Here is a 20,638-nt window from a genome sequence, read left to right as displayed (position 1 = left end):
TGAGGTTGCAGGTTCGGTCCCTGCCCTTGCTCAGTGGGTTAACGATCCGGCGTTGCCGTGAGCTGTGGTGTAGGTCGAAGACGCGGCTTGGATCTCGCGTTGCTGTGGCTTTGGCGTAGACCAGTGGCTACAGCTCCGATTCAACCCCTAGCCTGGGAACCTCCATATGCCGCGGGAGCGGCCCAAGAAATAGCAACAAAAAAGACAAAAGACAAAAAAAAAAAAAAAAAAAAAAGAAAGAGATTCCATGGCCATTCAGGTGGCCTTTGACAGACTCTGCTATGAAGCCAGGGGGTGGCTGGATTGGCCTCTGCAGAGTCCGTATCTTCCTGAGGTGCCCGTTGATCCTCTGGCTGTCCCCCGACCCCCAGCTACCCTGAGCTGGGAGGTGCTGACGCCCCCCATCTCCTCACTGTCCAGGTTCCTCATTGGTGATGAGGCCTCTGGCTGGTGCTCTGAGGGCTGCCAGGCCATTGTGGACACCGGCACGTCTCTGCTCACCGTGCCCCAGGACTACCTGAGTGACCTCGTGCAGGCCACGGGGGCCGAGGAAAACGAGTACGGAGAGGTGCGTGTGGCGGAGGCGTGGACAGCCAGGGGGCAATTGTGCTTGCTGCCGGGAGCACCAGAATAGCCTGATTCTTGGCCTCCATGCTTCTAGCCGCCCCAAGGCTGGGATGCCTGGGGCCGGGGGCTCCTGGGGGCCTGAAGGCTGATTCATGGGGCCAGATGCTTGTGCTTAAGGGGTGTGAGGAGGTCACTACTAGGCTGGATTTCCCTGAGCTTCAGCCCCTGAGAGGAAAGAGGTTAAACCCCCACCGGGCTTCGCTGTAAGAGCGGAGTAACTAGAATGTGAGGCCAGGTCTGTGAGTGACTAGGGACAACCCTTCAATCCATACCTCTGTCACCTCCACAGATCCCCAACCCCTCCTGAGCGCACCCAAGGTTTGCCTAATGAATGCATTCCTTGGTTGCACAACTATAAATTTGATAAACTTCATTGAATTAAAAAAAATAATAATGCATTCCCACGCACACTGGTGGATGGATGGGCTTTGTGGGGGAAATTCAGGCCAGAGGCATGTTTTGGGAGAAAGATGCTCAGTTCTCCCCACATCCCACCCACTGTATATGCGCGCCCTCATGTATAAAAACAGCATTATTGGTGATGTAACTTCTAATCCACACGCGGGCCTGCGGCTCAGGTCTGGGACCACAGGGGCTGAGGTGGTGGGGCTGGTGGGGACTCTCAGGGGGGAGATGAGGCAGCTGGGCCCTGCTCCTCTCTGCAGTTTCTCGTGGACTGTAAAGACATCCAGAGCCTGCCCACCTTCACCTTCATCATCAATGGTGTGGAGTTCCCTCTGCCACCCTCCGCCTACATCCTCGAGGTAAGTCCTGGTCCTGTGCAAGCTGAGCCAGTGGGGACACCATCGGGGTGGGAGGAGGGGGATGAGGAGTCAGAAATGATTGGGTTCCTTATCTGTGTCATTTCTCTCCTTCCTTCTTCTTCTTCTTCTTCTTCTTCTTTTTTTTTTTTTTTTTTTTTTTGCTTTTTAGGTCTGCACTTGTGGCATATGGAGGTTCCCAGGCTAGGGGTCACATTGGAGCTGGAGCTGCAGCCACTGCCCTATGCCACAGCCACAGCAATACGGGATCCAAACCGCGTCTTTGACCTACACCACAGCTCACAGCAATGCTGGATCCTTAACCCACTGAGTGAGGCCAGGGATCGAACCTGCGTCTTCATGGATACTAGTCAGATTCGTTTCCACTGCACCACAGCAGGAACTCCTCCTCCTCTTCTTCTTTTTTTTAATAGCCGTGCGGAAGTTCCCAGTTCAGGGATCAAACCCACATCCCTGCAGTCAGCGACCTGATCCACTGTGGTTGGATTCTTAAGCCCACTGCATCACAGCAGGAGTTTCTACCTGCACCATTTCTTGACGCCTTGCGGCACTGATTTCGTTTCTCCACTCATTGAGTCTAAACCCCCTTCTCTGGAATGAGGCTGTGAAACAGCAGCATGTCATCTATTATTAATAATTATTATTAATTTGTGCGGCGGGGGCCTGAGGCCCAGCTGCCTCACTGACTAGGGTCAGCCACTGAGTGAAGCACTTAACGTCATCCTGCTCACACATCACAGCATTCAGTGAGGAAGGCACTAATTTCTATTTTACAAGTAAAAACCTGGAGGGTCAGAGAGGTTAAGTAACGGACCCCAGGCTGCACAGCTGATCAGGGCAAAGTCAGGTTTGAACCCGAGTTGGTCTGGTTCCAAGGCTTTCCATGAAGCTGACCTGCTCCAAATCAGGAGCAGGAGGGGGTCAAGGAGGTCCCCCCAGAGGGAGGGCCATGGCAGCCTGCTCTCACCTGTGCCAGAATCTTCCACCAGGCCTGGCTGTGGCAGCTCAGCTGGCCTGTGAGCCTTCCAGAAGCTCTAGCTGGCCTGTTTCTGCATCTGGGCCGCTGCTCTGGGGCTCTGGGCTGAGCGGTGCCATCTACGGGTGAGCAGGTGTCTGAGCGTCGCTCTTCTGTGTTGTGCAGGAGGACGGCTTCTGCATGGTGGGGGTCGAGCCCACCTACGTGTCCTCCCAGAATGGCCAGCCCCTGTGGATCCTCGGGGACGTCTTCCTCAGGTCCTACTATTCCGTCTTCGACCTGGGCAACAACAGGGTGGGCTTCGCCACCGCTGCCTAGACTCAGCCCCTGGACACCTGGGTCCCCTTTTCCTTCTCGGCACCCCACCCTACAGGGGGTTCTCTCTGCACTTCCTTACTGCATTCAGCCTTCCTTCTCTGGACTCTGGACTTGCTCTAACAATAAATCATTCTTCTCCATGCTGACCAGCCTGTTGTTTCTAGAGGGCAGGTGTGGCTGCATGGCAGCTCTTGGTCTCAGGGAATGGGGGGAATGAGAGCCAAGGGCCAGTTGGCTCCTGCTGGATCATGGTCTCCCCAAGTTTCTAGGAGGTTTGCAGTGGGGCACTGATGTTCTCAGGGAAATAGGGCAGAAGGTAGGGCCTGGGGATGGGCCCCGTATCCCTCAAAGCTTGGAAGTCCACAGTGTCTCTCCGGAGAGGGAAGACAGTGGCCTTGAAGCAGGGTGTTCCTTTGTAATGGACAATCCAATGCTCTGCACTTTACCAAACGACCACCCGAGTGACCCCAGGCATGTGTACTAGCAGTGTGACTAGAGGGCCAACGTCTCCTAAATCTAGGCCGCCTCCTTCTTATCTATGGTCAGGTTTGCACTAGGAGTTTTCAGAGGAAGGCTGGATGCTGATGTGCACTTGTAACTGTCATGGGTCCTTTAGGGAGGTGGCTGATGGCACCAGAACCTGTTTCCAGGAGGGTTTCCAAAGATCTGGGTTGAGTCAAGCTGATCATATCTTCACTCAGACTCCTATGTCCCAGGGCCTGGCTCTTAACCATGGACTTTGCTACTTGAATTACATGAAAATGAAAATCAAGCCTTTTTGTTCTAACCACATGAGCAAGAGGTCTTGTCCTTCTGGACATCATCCTTGTAATCCTTAGGACATGGGGTGGGGTGGGGGGACAAGATGGTATGGAGAGGAGGAGAAAGCAGAGAATGATAGATAGCTCAGTATCCTGTAACTTCCAGCAGGCAGGAAATTTCTGTTCGGCCACATGGCGGTGGTGGTGGTGGTGGTGGTGGGGTACCTACAAGATTGGGCTAATGAGGTCTATGTGGGAAGAGGGTATAAATGGAGAACTCATGGGAGGGGAGGTGGGCTCAATTTTACAGTCATATTTCCTTCACCACACTGACCAAACTTGTCCCTTATGCTCAAGATCCAGGCCTGGTACCCCACTCCAAACTAGGAGGGAAACTGAGGTTTGACAGAGAGGGTTTCTATGGCAACAGCACACCATCTGGAACTCTACAACTAATTTTCCTAGACTCCTGCTGTAGGCCTCTCCTTGGGGGTCAGATGGGCCACAGGGTGTACTGTAGTAAGCTGTGGTTCGGACATCACTTACTGAAAAGAGAAAGAAAACTTGCACAAGGGATAGAAACGAATTGGAACAAAGTTTCCAAATTAAATGCCAAGTCCCTATAGGAGGCTGGACTAGAGCGGTACTACAAATCCCGGCGTGCCTATCGGAGCCGCAGGGAGGACTACATTTCCCAGCGGACATCGCGGCAGGCCGGCGAGGGGCGGGGCGGGGCGGGGCGGGGCCGCAGTATCCGATGCTGCCCTCTGCCGGGCGCGGCGGGAAGTGGATGCCGAGTGACAGCAGGAGCCCCGGCGCCGGGCGCGGGGCTCGGTGACAGCGGAGGCGGCGGCCGCAGGCTGGACGTAGGGAGAGGCGGCGGCGCCGACTGCAGAGGGAAGGGCAGACTGGGCGGGCCTCCCTAGTGGCGCGGAGCCGGAGGAGCCCGGGAGGGGGCGGCCGGCGCAGCTCACGGGCCGGACACCTGAACTTGGGACAAGTTGCCAGAGCCGCGGGGCGCGGGAGGCGGACGGATTGACCTTCAGAGATAGGTGAGCGGTACCAGGGGGCAAGAGGTGAGCGGAGGGCCCGGAACCCCCGACCCAGGCTCCCCTGCTCCGATCCCGTGGGTCCGGGAGACAGGTGGGTGGGTGGGGGTGTCGGCTAGAAAGGGGAGCGAGACCGTGTGCGCCGCTCTGCCACCCGCCCCGCTGTCTGTCTAGCCCGGGACGCCCGGCGCATGGCCGGGGCGGCGCTGCCCGCGGTGCTCGGGAGCCCCTCCAGCCCCTCCCTTCAGGCCTGGGCCGGGGGGCGGCTTCTCTGAGACCTTATGTAACCAGGCGGGAGGGGCCGGGGCGGGCATGGGCCTTCCCGGCCCGGGAGCTGGGAGTCTAAGGGGCGGGAGGCGTGGGAGTGAACTTGCAAGAAGTTTGAGGGCGTGTGGGCCCTGCGCCCACTTCTTCTCCACCGGACGCGGCTGGGGCGGGTGGCACGGGGGAGGGAGCCGGAGGTAGGGGAGGTGTGCGGGGGACGAGTCCGGCCAGGCCAGGCCCTGCCTGGATGGTCCGGGGAGTGGGAGGGCCGGAGCGGCGCCACGCCCCGGGGGCTGGGCTGCTGGGGGGGGGGGGTGGTGGAAGTACCATCTCTCCCTCCCTTCCCGTCCCTTCCTCCCCCTCGTCTCTAGAAGAAGCCGCCCCTACCCGCGTCCTGTGGCATCCCCGAGCGCCGTCTTTTTCTCCCTCTTGCGTTATTCCATGACCTTAGGGGACCCCAACCCCAGAGCTCACCCACCGCGCGCCCCGGATTCTGCCTTCCCTGGAACTCCCAGCCATCTGCCCGCCTTCCGAGTACCCCCCCTCCGTCTCAGTCCCGAATCCCGGAAAACACGCCCCCTTCCCCCGAGTCCCTGAGTCCGCACCGCCCAACCCGAGGCTGTCCCGCCCCCAAGTCAGCGCTCCTTCTCCCCCCTCCCGGTACCCCGATCAGCTAATCGCCTCCTCGAAGGGAGCGGGCTGATGCCAGCTAGGCGCCCCCGCCCCTCGGCCCCCTCCCGCCCGGGGTTCTGGCTTCACGCACGGCTGCCCCGAGCTGCTCAGGGTTGCGCGAGCAGGTTCGCGCCGCAGCCGCCTGGTGCGCCCCAGCCCCGCGCCCAGGGAGAGAGAGGGAGGGCGCTCGGGGCGGGGCTCGTCTGCGCGAGCGCCCGCACAGCCCAGGGCTCCCCCACTCTCTCCTCATTTCAGCCAGCACCTCACCGCCGAGTATTTCTCCGATGCCCGATCCGCGCCTGCCGTCCTCCCCCCTCCCCCCCGTCCGTTCTGGGGGATGGTTCTGAGCGAACAGTTTCTGGGCTAAACTTTAGCGCTTTGGCTTAGCGTTCCCTGAGGAAGTGTCCGTAAATTGCCGCCCAGCTCCCACCGCCTCCCACCCTGAATGAGGGGTGCTTAGTCGAGTGAGGAAGAGGTCAAGGCTGGGGCAGGCCTCCCCGGTGATACCTCTGAGATGTGGGCTCAGGACCTTCCTGGCTGAAATTGCACTGGCCCAAGACCTGGCATCCTTGGGTAACTAGGGGTGGAGGGGGAGGTAGGGGGTTGGTCTCTGGTGTCCTCCAGGGCTGCCACCTGCAGGTCCCCGCAGATCAGAATGCAGTTCTTGGGTCCTTGGCTTGTTCCCCCTGAGCCCTTCACTGTGCCCAGCCTGAGACAGCCCCCAGGCCCTGCCCTCGGGGAGGTCACAGTCTGGGAGCCAGCCAACCAGCACTAGTTACAGGCTGGCCAGAGGAGGTCATAGCAGGGAAGGGCTGGCTGCCTTCAGCCCTACCTACCGGGTGGTCTGAGGTGTGCTGGGACCATGCCTCAGTTCCCCGGGCTTGGGAACAGTAGCAACTCTCTCGGTCCCCTTCTTTCTGCCTGCGTCCTGGGAAGGGAGAACTGGGAAGCAGAGAGTGTAAATGAATGACTGTTTGGGGTGACTCTGCGCTCTGCTTGTCTGGGAGGGCAGCCAACGTTGCTTACAGTTTACAAGGCCGGTTCCAGCTGCAGTGCTGTTTTGCCCTCAGCTCTGCTCTCTGAAAGGCAGCCAGATGGGAACCCGGGTCTCCTGGTTCCAGGCCCCGTGGAGAGGGTGCTGGGGTTGGGGACACCTCCTCAGGTGATCTCTCCATCTGCGGGCTGATGGCCTGGTCACTCACAGTCAGAGGTGGCGAGGAGGGCCGGCCAGGGCTGGCAGGAGCCCAGCTAGGGTTCTGGGGTGATGGAGGTTCCCCGTCTCACCCCCAGTGGCCAGTGAAGCCTCCCTTTCCGCCTCTCAGCTGGAAAGCAGGTGGGAGGGGCCTCCCACCCCTCAGGCCTGGCTGCCCTTTGAGGGTCTGGCTTCTGGCCCCATCCCTCCTGGGGTTCTGTTTATGGCTGTAATTGCATCATTAGACAGAGTTTATGGAGTTACTTAGCACCTGCCCCCACAGGGAGTGGCCCAGCCATCCCCTGGCTTCTGTCTCTTCCTTTTCAAAGTCAACTTGGTTTCTGCCTGCAGCAGGGGTTTCCCCAACCGCAGCTGGCATGAAAGCCAGGTTGGGCCTTTGTCCTAGGGATGGAAGGCAGTCAGCACTGGGGGCCCAGCATGGGGCTGCCCTGGAGATGACCATGGAAATGGGGTTGGCTTCCTCTGCAGAGGGAGGAAGTTCAGGGTTCCCAGAGCTTCCAGAAGTGTCCATATCCCAGGATACAGTGCTCATTTTTGCGTGTAACGCGTGTATCCTCATCTGAAAAGAGAGAGATAAAATTGCACACACTTGGCAGGTGACTTTGAGGAGCCAGGTGCCTGGTACATGGTGAGTCCACCATGCTGCTCTGTATGTCAGGGTGGGATGTGTGCAATTAATGGGAGTTTGCGTGTGTGGTTATGAGATTATAAGTATTTAGGTACATGTATATAGGTGAAGTGTGTCTATGCATGTCTATGTGAGTGTAACAACAACAGAATATTAATAGAATATCCATCCGTCCTCTTTATGCTCTAATAGAGCAATACTGTAATAAAAGTTAGTTATGAACAATAGTTGCCAACATTCATGGTGTATTTAATCTTCAGAATAAGGTAGGGATTATTATCTCGGGTCAGAGAAGTTAGGCGGGGCTGCCTGAAGTCACACAGCCTGAAAATGGTAGGGATTCTAACCCAGGCCCAACTGGTTCCAGAATTCACGTTCTCAGTCCCTGCAGAAGACCCCCTCGGGGTTTTCCAGGCAGAGCAGAGATGTGGTGGTGCCGGAACCTTCTTTTTCCCCACCCGAGGTCTCCAGCTCTGAGCAGGGGTGGGGCTTGCTGAAACCCCTGCCCCAGGACACGCCTGTCTCCTGGCTGCTCTTCTGAGCTGCTGACAGGTGACCAAGGACCCCTGGCAAGAGCTGTCTTGACGGTGTGGGGAGGAGAGGGATTCAGACGAGGCTTCCTGGGTCTCCTTGGATACCTCAAACACTCCCTTGCAATGAAGGCCTCAGCAGGCACTTGTTTAATCAGACATGGAGAAAAGGCTGTGGTGGGAGTGCCCGCAGCTCAGTGGGCTAAGAACCCGACTAGTATCCATGAGGACATAGGTTTGATCCCTAGCCTTGCTCAGTGAGTTAAGGATCCGGTGTTGCCATGAGCTGTGGTGTAGGCCACGGACGCAGCTCAGATCTAGTCTTGCTGTGGCTGTGGTGTAGGCCGGCAGCTACGGCTCCCATTCGACCCCTAGCCTGGGAACCTCCATGTGCCATGGGTGCAGCCCTAAAAAGAGGGGGCAAAAGGGGCTGTGGGGACTCTTGGGTGAGAACGAGACAGCTGTGGCGGAAGATGGAGAAGAACCAGGAGACCCCATGCTGACAGGCTGTGTGTCGAGGGAGGGCCCTGCTTCTCTCAGCCTCTGTTTCAGCACCTGTGAACCTGGATCATCTGTGGGGTCCCCTAGAGGGAGCGCCTTCTACTGGTCTGAGCAAGGCATCCAGACAGGCGAGGCTTCAGAAAGTGGGGGTAGGGTGCAAGGGAGCTGGAGGGTGGGGGGCGGCGGCGAGGGTTGGGGAGGCGCTGAAGTTCATTCAGTAGAGCTTTCACTAAAGCCTGGCCCCATGGAGCGACCAGCCAACTTTCCTTGTGACAGAGCCATAGCCACCCTATATTGAGCACCGGGAGAAGGGTACCCTAGCCAGGGGGGCAGTGGAGAGCACGGGCTCCAGGGCCAGGAACCCCGGCTCTGCACCTGCTAGCTGTGTGACCCTGGGCCAGCTGCTGTGCCTCCGTTTCCACACCTTGAGAGGGACCTGTGGAACAGCACCGACCTAGCAGTGCCCTAGGGAGGGCTAAGTATTTGGCGCTCACTGAGCATCCGGGACTTAGTGCCGGGCTCCAAAAATGTTAATTGTCATAATTAACTCCTGTAACGTATTTATTTCTTTATTATTTCTCATTTCCAGGTGAGGAAATAGAGGCATAGAGAGCTCTAGGGGAGAAACAAAGACCTACCTATGGGTTATAAACAGCCTCCCCGCCCCTGCCCCCCATGCGTCTAACATCCTCAAGCAAAATGCCTGACGCAGCCTTTGCAGATTCCCGCTGTTCCGCACCCAGCCCTGGTCTCCACAATTAAGATACCAGATTTGGTGATGCCTGCAGCACATCCACCCCTGCCCTGCCCTGCCCTGCCCTGCCCTGCCCCTTGGGACTCCTTGGAGAGCATCTGGCCAGGCCACTTGCAAGCGCTCCTGACTGGAGCCCCCACCCCCCACCTCCACCGCCGCCCTCCCACTGCCTTCCCCTCCTGCACTCTGCACCAGAGACACCCACCCCAGTGGTCCCATGATCACTAAAGGCAAGATGAAATCCCAGCGATAAGCAGGATCTGGGCCTTACTGTGCCCATAGCAAGTGCTTTGCAGGCTATGGAGTGGTGGGGCAGTGGGTGAAGGCAGAGGGCAGCTGAGAGGGGCAGAAGCAAGAGGCAGAGGCATCCCCAGTTTTGTTTCATGTCTCTTAAATGCGGGCATAAGGAGAAGTCCAGAAATGAGGTCTGGTCATCTGTACCCTGGTGCAGCTTCCTTGGGAGCAGGCTGCCTTCCTGGCTCTTATTGCACAGCCGGTTCTCGGAGTCAAATATGATGCCATGCGGAGTCATCCAGCAATTCCAACAGACCGTCCAGAAACCCGTGATCCCTAGCCCCTCTTCTCAGCCCTTGTTCACGCTGGTCCCTTCTCCTGGCACCCCCTCCCCTGCTTCCCTCCCTCTAACCAAATCGTCTATCTATGAAGGCAAACCTTTCCAGGAGACCAGGGGACAGCTCCATCCTACTGTGGCTCTGGCTGGATGTGATGATGACTTGGGGAGCTCTTCACAATTACCCTTGCATCTGAGTCTTGGGGAAGGGGACTAGGCATCAATATTAAAAAAAAAAAAAGAAAGAAGGAAAGAAAGAAAGAAAGAGAGAGAGAGAGAGAGAGAGAGAGAAAGAAAGGAAGAAAGAAAGAGAGAAAGAAAGGGAGAGGGAAAGACATAAAGAAAGGAAGGAATTTCTCCTGAAGATTCTGATGCTCTGTCTCTAGGGCAGTGGTTCTCAAATTTGAGTAGGCATCAGAATCCCCTGCATGGGAGCTCTCGCTGTAGTGCAGCAGGTTAAGGATCAGGCATTGTCTCCGTGGCAGCCTCGGGTTTGATCCCCGACCTGGTGCAGTGGGTTAAGGATCCAGCATTGCTGCCGCTCTGGTATAGGTTGCAGCTGCGGCTCAGATTCAAAATCCCTGGCCTGGGAAGTTCTGTATGGGTGGGTGCGACCATTAAAAAAAAAAAAAAAAGAAAATCCCCTGCAGGATTGTTAAAACAGATCACCAGACCCCACTCGCAGGGTTTCTAACTGAGTAGGTCTGCAACTTCCAATAGGTCTGCAATTTGCAGTTCTGACATGCTCTGAGGTGCTGCTCATGCTTCTGGCCCTGGGACCCCACTTGGAGAATCTACTGCTTTGCTACTACCCAGGCCTGAGCTATCTGTTTCCTCAGTCTCTGATTGCTTTGGTCCTCTTAGGCCTGTCTCCTTTCAGAAGCCAGGTCCCCAGGGGCAGGGACCACCCTGAGACCGTTTAGTGACTCCCTGGTCTCTGGTATGGTCAGCCCTCCCTCTCCCACCCTGGCTGTCTGTCCCCACCTCCCATTAAACTGACCAATGTCCAGTCCTGGCCCCACCCTCTGGCCAGGTGCTCAGGAAATATTTACTGCTTAAGGAGGGTGAGGTGGACCGCACTATAGCCCCAAGGGTCGTCAGAATAAGGGCCAGGATCTGAAGCTCCTGCTAAAGTGCTTGCAACCAGAGTAGCGGTGCTGGCCTCAGGGCAGAGGTGTTCAAGGCAGCCCCTCACTTTGCCCAAGTGGGGCCATAGAAAGACCCATCGTGTTGTTTTACTTTCCTTCCCCGTGGAAGGTATCTGATCACTGTTTTTGTTTGTTTGTTTTCTAGGGCCACACCTGTGGCATATGGAAGTTCCCTGTCTAGGGGTATTGGAGCTGGAGCTGCAGCCGCCGGCCTACGTCACAGCCACAGCAATGTGGGATCCGAGCCGCGTCTGAGATCTACACCACAGCTCATGGCAATGCCGGGTCCTTAACCCACTGAGTGAGGCCAGGGATTGAACCCATGTCCTCATGGACACTAGTCTGGTTCATAACCCGCTGAGCCACAATGGGAACTTCCTGATCACTGTTTGAATTGCTTTTCTATTGTTGTTGTTAATAATAAAAATGATAAAACACGCACAAAAAAACAGCCATTCCCTCCTCCTTTGCTCACCCAGACTGGAGACATTAGGGGAGGGGGGCGGGCGGGGGGCACCGGTGGGTGTAGGGAAGCCTCCATCATCTTCTAGAGGGGTCCTGGGCCTTGAGGGCAGCAGAGAGTTGGGTGACCCTGGTGGCTCGCCCTGGGGCCCCTGGGGATGGAGTCGTCCTTGGAAGCTGGGGGAGCTGGGGTGGAGCCCGCCGAGAGGTGGTGACGGGTCCTGCAGCCTTGCAGTGGTAGTGAGATGAGCTTGGAGTCAGAGCCCATCCATTTACAGATGAAGGGACCCCTCCAAGGTCACTCTGAGCGCAGGAGTTGGATCTTGTTTGGTACAGTATCCCGGGTGCCTAGGAGTGAGCCTTGCATGTCATAAAGGTGCTCGGTACTCCTTGCGGGGAGCGTGAAGGACCCCGGTCACATGCTCAGAAACGAGGACACATAAATGCTCCCTGCAGGAGCATCTCCATCTAAGACCCAGGGAGGAACTCCCCACTCTGCCGCAGTGATCCCGGCCCAGCCTTGCTCTGGTGTAGGGCTCGCAGCCTGTCCCCCCCCAGGAAAGCTTGCAGCCACCCTACCCTCCTCCCACGCCCCCCCCCGCCCCAGTTCTACCAGTGGGTCTGTGGGGTGGAGCTCCGGTTTGTGTTCTCCTGTTTGCCTAGGGAAGTCACAGCCTGTCCTCTGCCTTGTTTATAATTGGTTTGGGGACAGCACCTGCCCTGGGCCCCTACAGTCCTTGAGGGGTGTGGAGTGGCCAGGAGGTGACACACTATCCTGTCCACCCCCTGCTGCCTCTCGTCCCCGCCCTGCTCTAGCCAGGTGTGTTCTCAGCTGCCCCTGCCAGTGTGGTGCCAGATGGCTTTGCTGTGGGCTGACTGGAGCTGTGGGGCCGTGGGCCATAGAGGCTGCCTGGTGCTGTCAAAGGAGGGGACAGCGGCTCAGGGAGCTCGGGGACCCACTCTAGCACCCTGTGGCCTTGGGCACCGTTGATCAGCAGGCACGGATGAGCCCCCGCTGGGTGCCTAGAACTGTGCCAGCCAAGTAGGGTGGGTGGGAAGAAAGACACGGCTCCTCCCCTCAAGCTGACAGCCTGGCGAGGAATTTCAGTAACTGCAGAGGACAGAGAAGGCAGAGTGCGGTAGGCGAGTCCAGAGCCGTGGACTAATTAACTGTCAGTGTATCGGTGCGTGGCCCTTTGGTCTGCAGAGTATTCTTCCTTGGTCCAGAGAGGTGTGTGTTTTGTTTGTTTGTTTGTTTTAATGCTGCACCTGCGGCACTTGGAAGTTCCCAGCCTGGGGGTCCAATCGGAGCTGCAGCTGCCTGCCTACACCACAGCCATGGCAACACTAGATCCAAAGTGACTCATGGCAATGCTGGAACCTTAACCCACTGAGTGAGAGGCCAGGGATCGTATCCATGTCCTCATGGATACTAGTTGGGTTCGCCACCACTGAGCCACAATGAGAACTCCCAGTTCAGAGAGTTTTTACAGAAGGGTTCATGCCAGCACAGAGACCTTGGCTCAGCCCTTCCCATGCCCAGAGCCCCAGAAAGGGCATTGCTCTGGCTCCCTGGGTCCTCTCTCCTGAACAGGGTCCTTCCTTCCTGGAGGCCTAGAGGCTGCCGAGGGTGCGGTGAGGCCGCAGAGAGGCTGCTGGGCCCTGAGCCACCCACCTGTCACTTGAAGCCCTGGGCCCTGGGGCAAGTGGTGCTAAATCGGGCCCAACAGCTTAGGCCTCTTTTGTCCCCCCTGGTGCTGAGCCCTGAGGCTTGGGACCGAGGCTGTGGATCTGCTCCCCTTCCTCAGGGGCCTCTTCCTCCCCCTCCTTCTTCACTCCCCGTACCCCCATCCCGCTGACCACCCCCATCTAGTTCCACGGTGTCTGAACATCAGCCCTCAAGGGGTGTGTATCTCCCTGTCCTGCTCTCTGGCCCCTCTTCTCCATCCTCATCATTTCATTGCCCTGCCTCCTTCCTTCTTTCCGTGTATTTAGAGGGTGTCTGAGGCCTACCCTGCTCTCCCAGGGCCTTCCCAGTGTGGGCCCTTGAGCTCTGCTGCTGGGCACCCAGAGGGATGGCCCAGAGGGCTATGAAGGAGCCCAGCTTCATGCAGTGCCCTGCTTTTGGCAGGCTGGTGGCATGTAGTGGTTGGGATGCCCTGGGGTGGGTGGGAGATGAAAGGGGCCATGGTGCCCAGCTCCTGTGGGCTGAGGGGCAGCCCAGAGCCTGGGCCAGCTGGAGAAGCCCCCTGAGCAGACAGCCCTGGGTGTCACTGGCTCCTCCAGACCTGTGACCAACTCTAGGTTCTCGTCAGATTTGTTTGGCCTAATCATCATGGTTTTCAAAGCCAGGTATGAGAAAAAAATATTAGAGCTTCTATTTCTATGTATTTATATCTCATCTTTTTCTCCCCTCTTTTATCATGAACTATAGCATCATTATCAAAAAGAGCCCAAACCTACACAGATAATGTCATAAATAATTGGAAAAGTGGACAGCCAGGTTACTACCACCCAGATGAAGAAATTGAATGTAACCTTTATTCTGAAATCAGCTTGTGTGCCCCAGCTCAGTCCTAACCCTTCCCCCAGAGGTAACCACTCTCCTGACTTTTTTTTCTGGCCGCACCAGCCACCTCTGGAAGTTCCTGGGCCGGGATTGAACAGCAGTGACAATGCTGAGTCCTTAACCCACTGAACCACCAGGAAACTCCTATCCTGACTCGTAAGATAATCAGCTCCTTGCTCCTTTTAACATGTAACCACCAATATCTTCATCCTTGAGCAATCGGGTTTAGTTTCACCTGAATTTGAATTTAACCCAGCTAGGATGACATTGAACATATTCTTTTGTCACATTGTGAGATCCATTCACATTGTTGTGTGTCATGAAGTTGCATTCATTTTCACTGCTGTATAGTATTCCACTGCATGAATTTGTTACCATATTTGTATCCATCCCACCGCTTATGGACATTTGCTTTCCTTCTTTGGCTACTGTGAACAGTACCATAACAACATCCTGGAATGTTCTTCCTAGTTCACGGATGCATACATTTCTCTAGAGTCCGTAGAACCCGGCATGGAATTGCTAGAGCACAGGGTATAGGGTATGCAATGCCTCTTTCAACTTTAGTAAATACTGTGTTATGTGGTTGCACCCATTTATTCCTCACTGGTGACACCTACGGGATCCCATTGCTCTGTACCCTCATTAACACTTGGTATCAGTAGACTGTTTCATTTCTGTCCTGCTGGTGAGCGTGTAACAGTATCTTCTCCTGGGTGTAATTTACATTTCCCTTCTCATCATTTTTCTAGGTCTATTTTTGTGTATGTTTACTTGCATGCGTGATATAGCCACACACTGGTATTTATAAGCAATGTATGAGAGAAGATGCTTATATTGATCACAGGAGTGTGTGAACAAAATAATTGGAAGACCATTGAAATATTGAATGCCAGGGAGGCATTCAGTATATGTACAGGTTGGGAGTGCGAAGTTGGTCTGGGGACGAGATTCTCAAGTGGCCGTGCCCACCAATGGAACAGCTGAGCCCAGGCGGTACTGAGCCCACAGGGGACTTGTGAGCACCCTCAGGCCTGCCCGCCTGGCCCATCTAGGGCTCCAGCAGATACCCTTCCAATAAACTCTTGCATTTGGAGTGCACGGGCAATGAGATCCTGCCTGTATAGCACAGGGGACTGTATATCTAATCACTTGTAATGGAACATGAAGGAGGATGATGTGAGGAAAAGAATGTATGTATATGTATGAATGCGGCCCTTTGCTGTACAGCGGAAATGGATAGAACATTGTAAGTCAATCATAATAAAAATCAACAAATAAATGAATAAATAAAAACGACTGGAACTGAAAAAAAAAAAAAAAGGAATTGGCAGGCGCCCAGCTTTCGGGTCCTTCTAGGGCAGTCGTTTTTAGCTGGGGGTGATTTTTCCTCCCAGGGGATATTTGGCAACGTCTGATGACATTTTTAGTTGTCACAGCTCGGGGAATGCTCCTGGCATCTGGTGGGTAGAGGACAAGGATGCTGCCCAACATCCTAAAATGCTCAGGGCGGCCCCCACACCAGAGAGTTATCTGGCCCCAAGTGTCAGTCGTGTTGAGGTTGAGAAACTCTGATCTAGGAAAGGAGCCAGGAACCTGAGATTTGCCCGTGAACTTGCCGCATGGCCTGAGGCGAATCACTAAGTGCTTCGGGCCTCTGTCTCCTCATCTAAAAATGAGGGTGGCCAGGGTTGCTCCCCCCGCATTTGCCAGTTGTTGTCGAGACTGGGGGTGGCGGGGGGAGCTGTGTAGTCTCCTGGGGAAGCATTCTTGCCAAGAGGCCCATGGCTGTTGTTTCCAGCGGGGGAGGGGGTCCAGCCTGGGCCCTTCCCCTCCACTGAGCTCCCCATCCACTGAGCTGGAGGCATCAGGTGACCGGGCTGCAAGCCTGGGCCCTAGTTCCCCCGCTCCTCCAGGCCTCAGAGGGCTGTGGGGGCACTGCCCTGAGGGCCTCAGCCTTTTGATGAGGGCTGCAGAAATGAGGGGCTCTCTGCAGAGCTCTGGGGCCCTGATAAAACCATTTCTGACTTTGTCCTCAGCTGGGTGGGAGTCCAAGGTTGTGTGGTTTGATAAGAGGTGCTTATCTTGCTCCTTATCAGAGGCCCATTGCAAGTCTGGGCGGTGAAGGGTGGGAGCCTGAGGTCATCCTTAGGGGCTCTGCCCACTCAGGCCAGGCTCCTACTCACCCTCTGGGTCCTTTCCAGAAGTTGCTATCCCACGGAGGGCTCGGGATTGGGTCAAAGTCTGGGTGAGAGCGCTCCGGGCCTCTCTGGACCCGGTGAGGCAGGAGCCAGGGCCTGCCTAGCCTTCCGTCCACTACACCATCCCTTCCCGAGACATTGTGCTCAGGAAAGGGCCCAGTAAACTCATCCACCTTGAGGAGTCCATGACTGATAACAGCTCAGGGACTGCCAGCCTCTCTGGACAAGTGGGATCTAGCTACCAAAGATGGGAATCCCTGAGCCACCAGGGAGAAACGCTAGCGAAATGCCAAATGTCGGGTTGCAGGTGGTTAGAGAAGTGCTTTGGGGGCTGAGGAACCTTTGAAATTGCATGTGTAGCAAGAACATTTTGCCACAAGTGGAAATCGTGTGGTAGCTCAGATCCCCGCAGGGCTTCGCAGGAATGTGCTTGGTTGCTGGGTCCTTTTGCAAGGTGGGCTAGAGGCAGACTATGAAGTGGGTGTCTGGAGGCGCTGGCAAGGCTGAAGGCCGAGGTCCTAGGTAGGGGTCCGTCAGGAAGGTCCATCCATCAGAAGCTTCAGGGCCTCTGACCGAGAGGACGCAGGTCGCCAGGTGGGACAGGATGGGTGGCTTAGGCTTTGGCCTGCACGGCACCTATTAGGGCCCCTGCAAGTTGGTGCCTGGCCATCTTGGTGCAGGGGCCACATGGCCTGGGGCCCCGTGAGGCCGGGCTGTGTGGGTGGTAGGGCTGGCAGGGCCTCCATCTGGGAGCAGGAAGGGACACTATCGGTGGCCTGGAGCCCCAGGGTCTGTGAGACGGGAGCGGGGACCCGGCTGCCTTGGGGAGAGCTGTGGGTGTGAGAGGCCTTCCGGGCGTGTGGTTCCCTCTGTGCTGTGAGTAATCCTCAGCCACATTTGCAGCTCCCAGGGGATTGTGCAACTTCCTCTCCGGCCAAGGTGCAGGGGGCTGGGTGAGAAACAGCCCTGGGGAAAATGAGGAAACTGGGGCCGGTGCTGGGGCAGGGGCAGGGGCACGGCCTTGGGCTCTGGCCCCCAGAGGAGCTGAGCCTTCCTGGGGGCCTCCTTCCAGGGGGCCGCCCTGGCCCAGGTATGTGGGTATGTGTACGTGTATGCGCATGCGTGCGTGCGTGTCTGGGTGTCTGGGGAGGTGGGTGAGTGGGGGTGAGGCTGGCAGGGGGTATCTTTCAAGCAGGGTCAGGGCTGGGGGAGCAGGTGGTGCAGGGGCATGGGCCCGGGGGAGCGTGGGATGGTGCAAAGTCGGAGGAGCTGAGTGCCGGCCCCACCTCCGAGGAGCCTCGTAGCCCTGGGGGCATCAGGATTGGGAGCAGACCCTGCCGGGCCACTTGGTTCGAATCCTGGCCCAGCTGCTTTTGCAGCTGGGTCATCCTGGTGCCTTAGCTTCCTCTTCTGAAGCATGGAAATGACAATGACAGTGCCCATCGTGTGGGGGTCATCCTGAGGATTAAAAGACTTCGTTCGCCTAGAATGTCGAACAGCACCTGCAGCCAGTGAGCGGGTGCCCTGCCCAGGTTGACCTGGGACCTGCATGGGGGCACGTTTGTGTGCAGCAGCACAGCGCCGCCGGGGGTATTTCTGATGGTGGGGATCTGAGTGGGGACGGGTGGGTGGGGAGGAGAAGAGCTCATGGTTCCAGGCCTCGCTCCACGTCAGACAGACACTGTGCCAAATGCTGGACCCATACCAGCCCCTTAGACCCTCCCCGTTCCCCTGTGAGGTCGCAGATGAGGAGGTAGAGGCACAGAGACGTCAAGTGACATCAGACAGGACACAGCAGCGCGTTCTGCCTTAGCCCTGAGTGGACCCGCAGCCCCATCCCAGCCCCTTCTCTGGGTTCGGCTGGAGGTGGGTGGGGAGGGAGGGGGGCTGGCCTGGGAGCCCTGTCTCCTGTCTGTTCCATCTCCCATCACACAGTCCACAGATACAAAGAATGCTGTTCATATAGGGAACAGGTTTTTGTTTTTGTTTTATGTTTGGAGGGAGTGGACTTCCTTGGGCTGAGCTTCCTGCCCAAGAGTGGACTTTCGAGAAGAGGACCACACACCTGGGCGCAGGCTGCTGCCGTGGTTTGAATATGGCTCCAGACTCAGGCAGCCTGGCTTTGAATCCCGCCTGAGCCGTTTACTGTGTGACCTTGGCGTCGGTTTCCTCACAAGTAACATTCCTCAGAGTCCCTTCCTCCTGAGATGATGGTGAGGATGAAATGAGATACCATGATAAAATGCTTAGCATAGGCCTGGCTGGAGTACGTCTCCACCAAACGGACGCCTGTCTCAGGCACCTGTTACACGGCGGGTCACGTGCCAGGCTGGGAGCCAGGCTGCGCGGATAGCCTGGGAGGGCTGTTCTCTGAACTGTGTGCATCAGAGTCACTGACTGGACCCTAATCGGGCCATGACGTCAGCTTAGTGGGCCTCAATGAAACTGAAATGACAAGGAATAATGAATTAAATGAAAAAGAATATTCCACAGGATTGATAAGTGTTGTTTTGTACCCCCCTCTTTTTTTCGGTCTTTTTAGGGCAGCACCTGCAGCATATGGAGGTTCCCAGGATACTGATCGAATCAGAGCTGTAGCCACTGGCCTACGGCACAGCCACAGCAATGCAGGATCCCAGCTATGTCTGCCACCTACACCACAGCTCATAGCAATGCCAGGTCATTAACCCACTGAGCGAAGCCAGGAATCAAACCTACGTCCTCATGGATACTAGTCAGATTCGTTTCCATTGAGCCACAATGGGAACGCCTGTACCACTTTTTTTTTTTTTTTTTTTTTTGGTTTCATGTGTATGTGTACACACACTCCGTGTGTGTGTGTGTGTGTGTGTGTGTGTGTGTGTGTGTGTATACTGGGTCAAATAAACTTTTCTGTGCATCATGATCAAAATATTTGGGGCCACCGACTGAGAGATGATCTCCCTCCTCTTTGATAACATTTACAGGGCCCTACCGGGTGTGACACCCAGCGCCACATGTGGGAGCCAGACTGGGGGCATCAGGGCCCAATTCTTAGCAAGGTGGCTTGGTGAGGGGCCCTGTGGGGTCATCAGAGGCAGGGAACAAGGGGTGGTCAGGGAGGGCTTCCTGGCATATGACACGTGTGGGGTGGGAACAGCGAGAGGAGGCTATGCCTGGGGTGAGGGGTTTATTGGGGATCTGGAGATAGAGAGCCCCTCTGGTGGGGGCCCCCGTCATTGGAGAGCTGCCCGGCCGGGTCTGCCCAGAGTTGAGGGTGAAGGTCATCTCAGGACACTGGGTGAGGTGGGGTAGAGGAGCACTCAGGTTTACTGATGCTCGCCCAACCCTAAGACTTGCAGGATCAGCAGTGATGGGGTGAGATCCAGGGCTCAGACACTTTCTCTCTTCCCCTTGGCTTCTGGGCGCCTCCTGAGCCTTTTTGCTGCCGCAGCTGGCTGTGGGGAGCCTGAGCCCTGGTCCAGGAGCCAGAAGTCTTTCTATGACTCAGATCCCTGCCTGGGGTAAGTCGGGCCTCCATTTCTTCATCTGTAAAGTGGGCATACGAGTAGCAGGCGGCTGTCTGGGTGGTGATGCTTCTTGTGACCCAATGAGGGGGAGCTGCCTGCAGGAAGTGTGGTGAGCTCTGGGCGGTCGTGACTGTTGTCTCCAAGTCTGGCAGGGCCAGGGCAGGTCACGAGGATGTCAGATGCCTGGAGAGCCCCCATCTCTCCACGCCACAACCTGTGGCCTTGGGGCAAGGGTGGGGAAAGGCCTGTGACCTAGGGTGAGCTGGGGATGTCCCCGGCTCTGAGGGGGAGGTGGCCTGTTAGAGGCCCCAGAGGATGACACCCAGGTTTGGCTGGAGTCTGGGAAACCCAGCCTCCAGAGCCCCCACCCACATGGAGCACCCCATGGGGGCCTGTGATGCCAGGTGGAGGGGGTCTTGCCCAGGGACGTATTGGCAGAGGTCAATTTCCAGGAAGCTGTGGGTGGCTTTGAGCCTGCCCAGCACAGAGCGTAGAGCTCAGGCATGAGCTCCCACAGTAGGACGTGGTTTTTAATCAGTGGTCACATTTATTGAGCACCTACTGTGTGCCAGGCACTGTGCCAACCACTAATGTATATTTGCAAATTTAATCTTCATCATAACCTAACGTGCAGGTCTTCTTACCATCCCATTTTATAGGTGAGGAACTGAGGCTCAGAGTGGTTTTCACTCTCTCCCTAGCTAGTGAATGGCAGAGCTGGGCCGAGGGCATGAGTTCTGGATTCAGGCTGCCAGGGTTGAAATCCAGTAGCACGTGTTAGCTGTGACCTTGGACAAGAGCCCGCACCTCTCTGATCGTTCCTTTCTTGCTCTGTGAAATGGGGCATAACTCCAGTGCCCTCCTCAGAGCCTTGTTGAGAGAATGATGTGAGATCGTGGCAGTCAAGTGCTTAGTTCCTAGGACACCATCTCTCCTGCCTGCACCAGTGAGCCACTGTGTGACCCTGGGCCCATTCCCTGGCCTCCCTGGGTCCCATGTCCTCAGCTGTGTGGCGTAGGGTACGGACCCCTTGCCTGCCCTTCTCAACGGAATCGCTGAGGCTCAGAAGGGATCAAAACTCTGAATGGGTCCTGAGGGAGGCC

The 20,638-nt window shown here is 56.5% G+C and overlaps 2 protein-coding genes across 5 annotated transcripts in view; both read left to right on the top strand.

Moving 5' to 3' along the window:
• Window positions 1-2,849, top strand: part of PGC (progastricsin) — a 29,112-nt gene extending 26,263 nt beyond the window's left edge. For all 3 annotated transcript variants that reach the window (XM_005665970.3, XM_021098676.1, XM_003128394.4), the window contains exons 7-9: window positions 421-568; window positions 1,293-1,391; window positions 2,551-2,849. In XM_005665970.3, coding sequence (XP_005666027.1) covers window positions 421-568; window positions 1,293-1,391; window positions 2,551-2,703 — 400 coding nt within the window. In that variant the 3' untranslated portion in view covers window positions 2,704-2,849. The remainder of the gene's footprint in view (window positions 1-420; window positions 569-1,292; window positions 1,392-2,550) is intronic.
• The window catches only part of TFEB (transcription factor EB), a 50,648-nt gene continuing 34,240 nt past the window's right edge, over window positions 4,231-20,638 (top strand). Inside the window, exon 1 of one of the 2 annotated variants that reach the window (XM_021098672.1) lies at window positions 4,231-4,516. The gene's annotated coding sequence lies outside the window, so the exon portion shown is untranslated. Of the gene's footprint in view, window positions 4,541-20,638 lie in introns of both variants that reach the window. The other variant, XM_021098675.1, reaches the window with a different exon arrangement.

The sequence above is a fragment of the Sus scrofa genome, chromosome 7 (assembly GCF_000003025.6).
Source record: "Sus scrofa isolate TJ Tabasco breed Duroc chromosome 7, Sscrofa11.1, whole genome shotgun sequence".
Taxonomy (NCBI): Eukaryota; Metazoa; Chordata; class Mammalia; order Artiodactyla; family Suidae; genus Sus; species Sus scrofa.
This window is presented reverse-complemented; position numbering and strand designations above follow the sequence as displayed.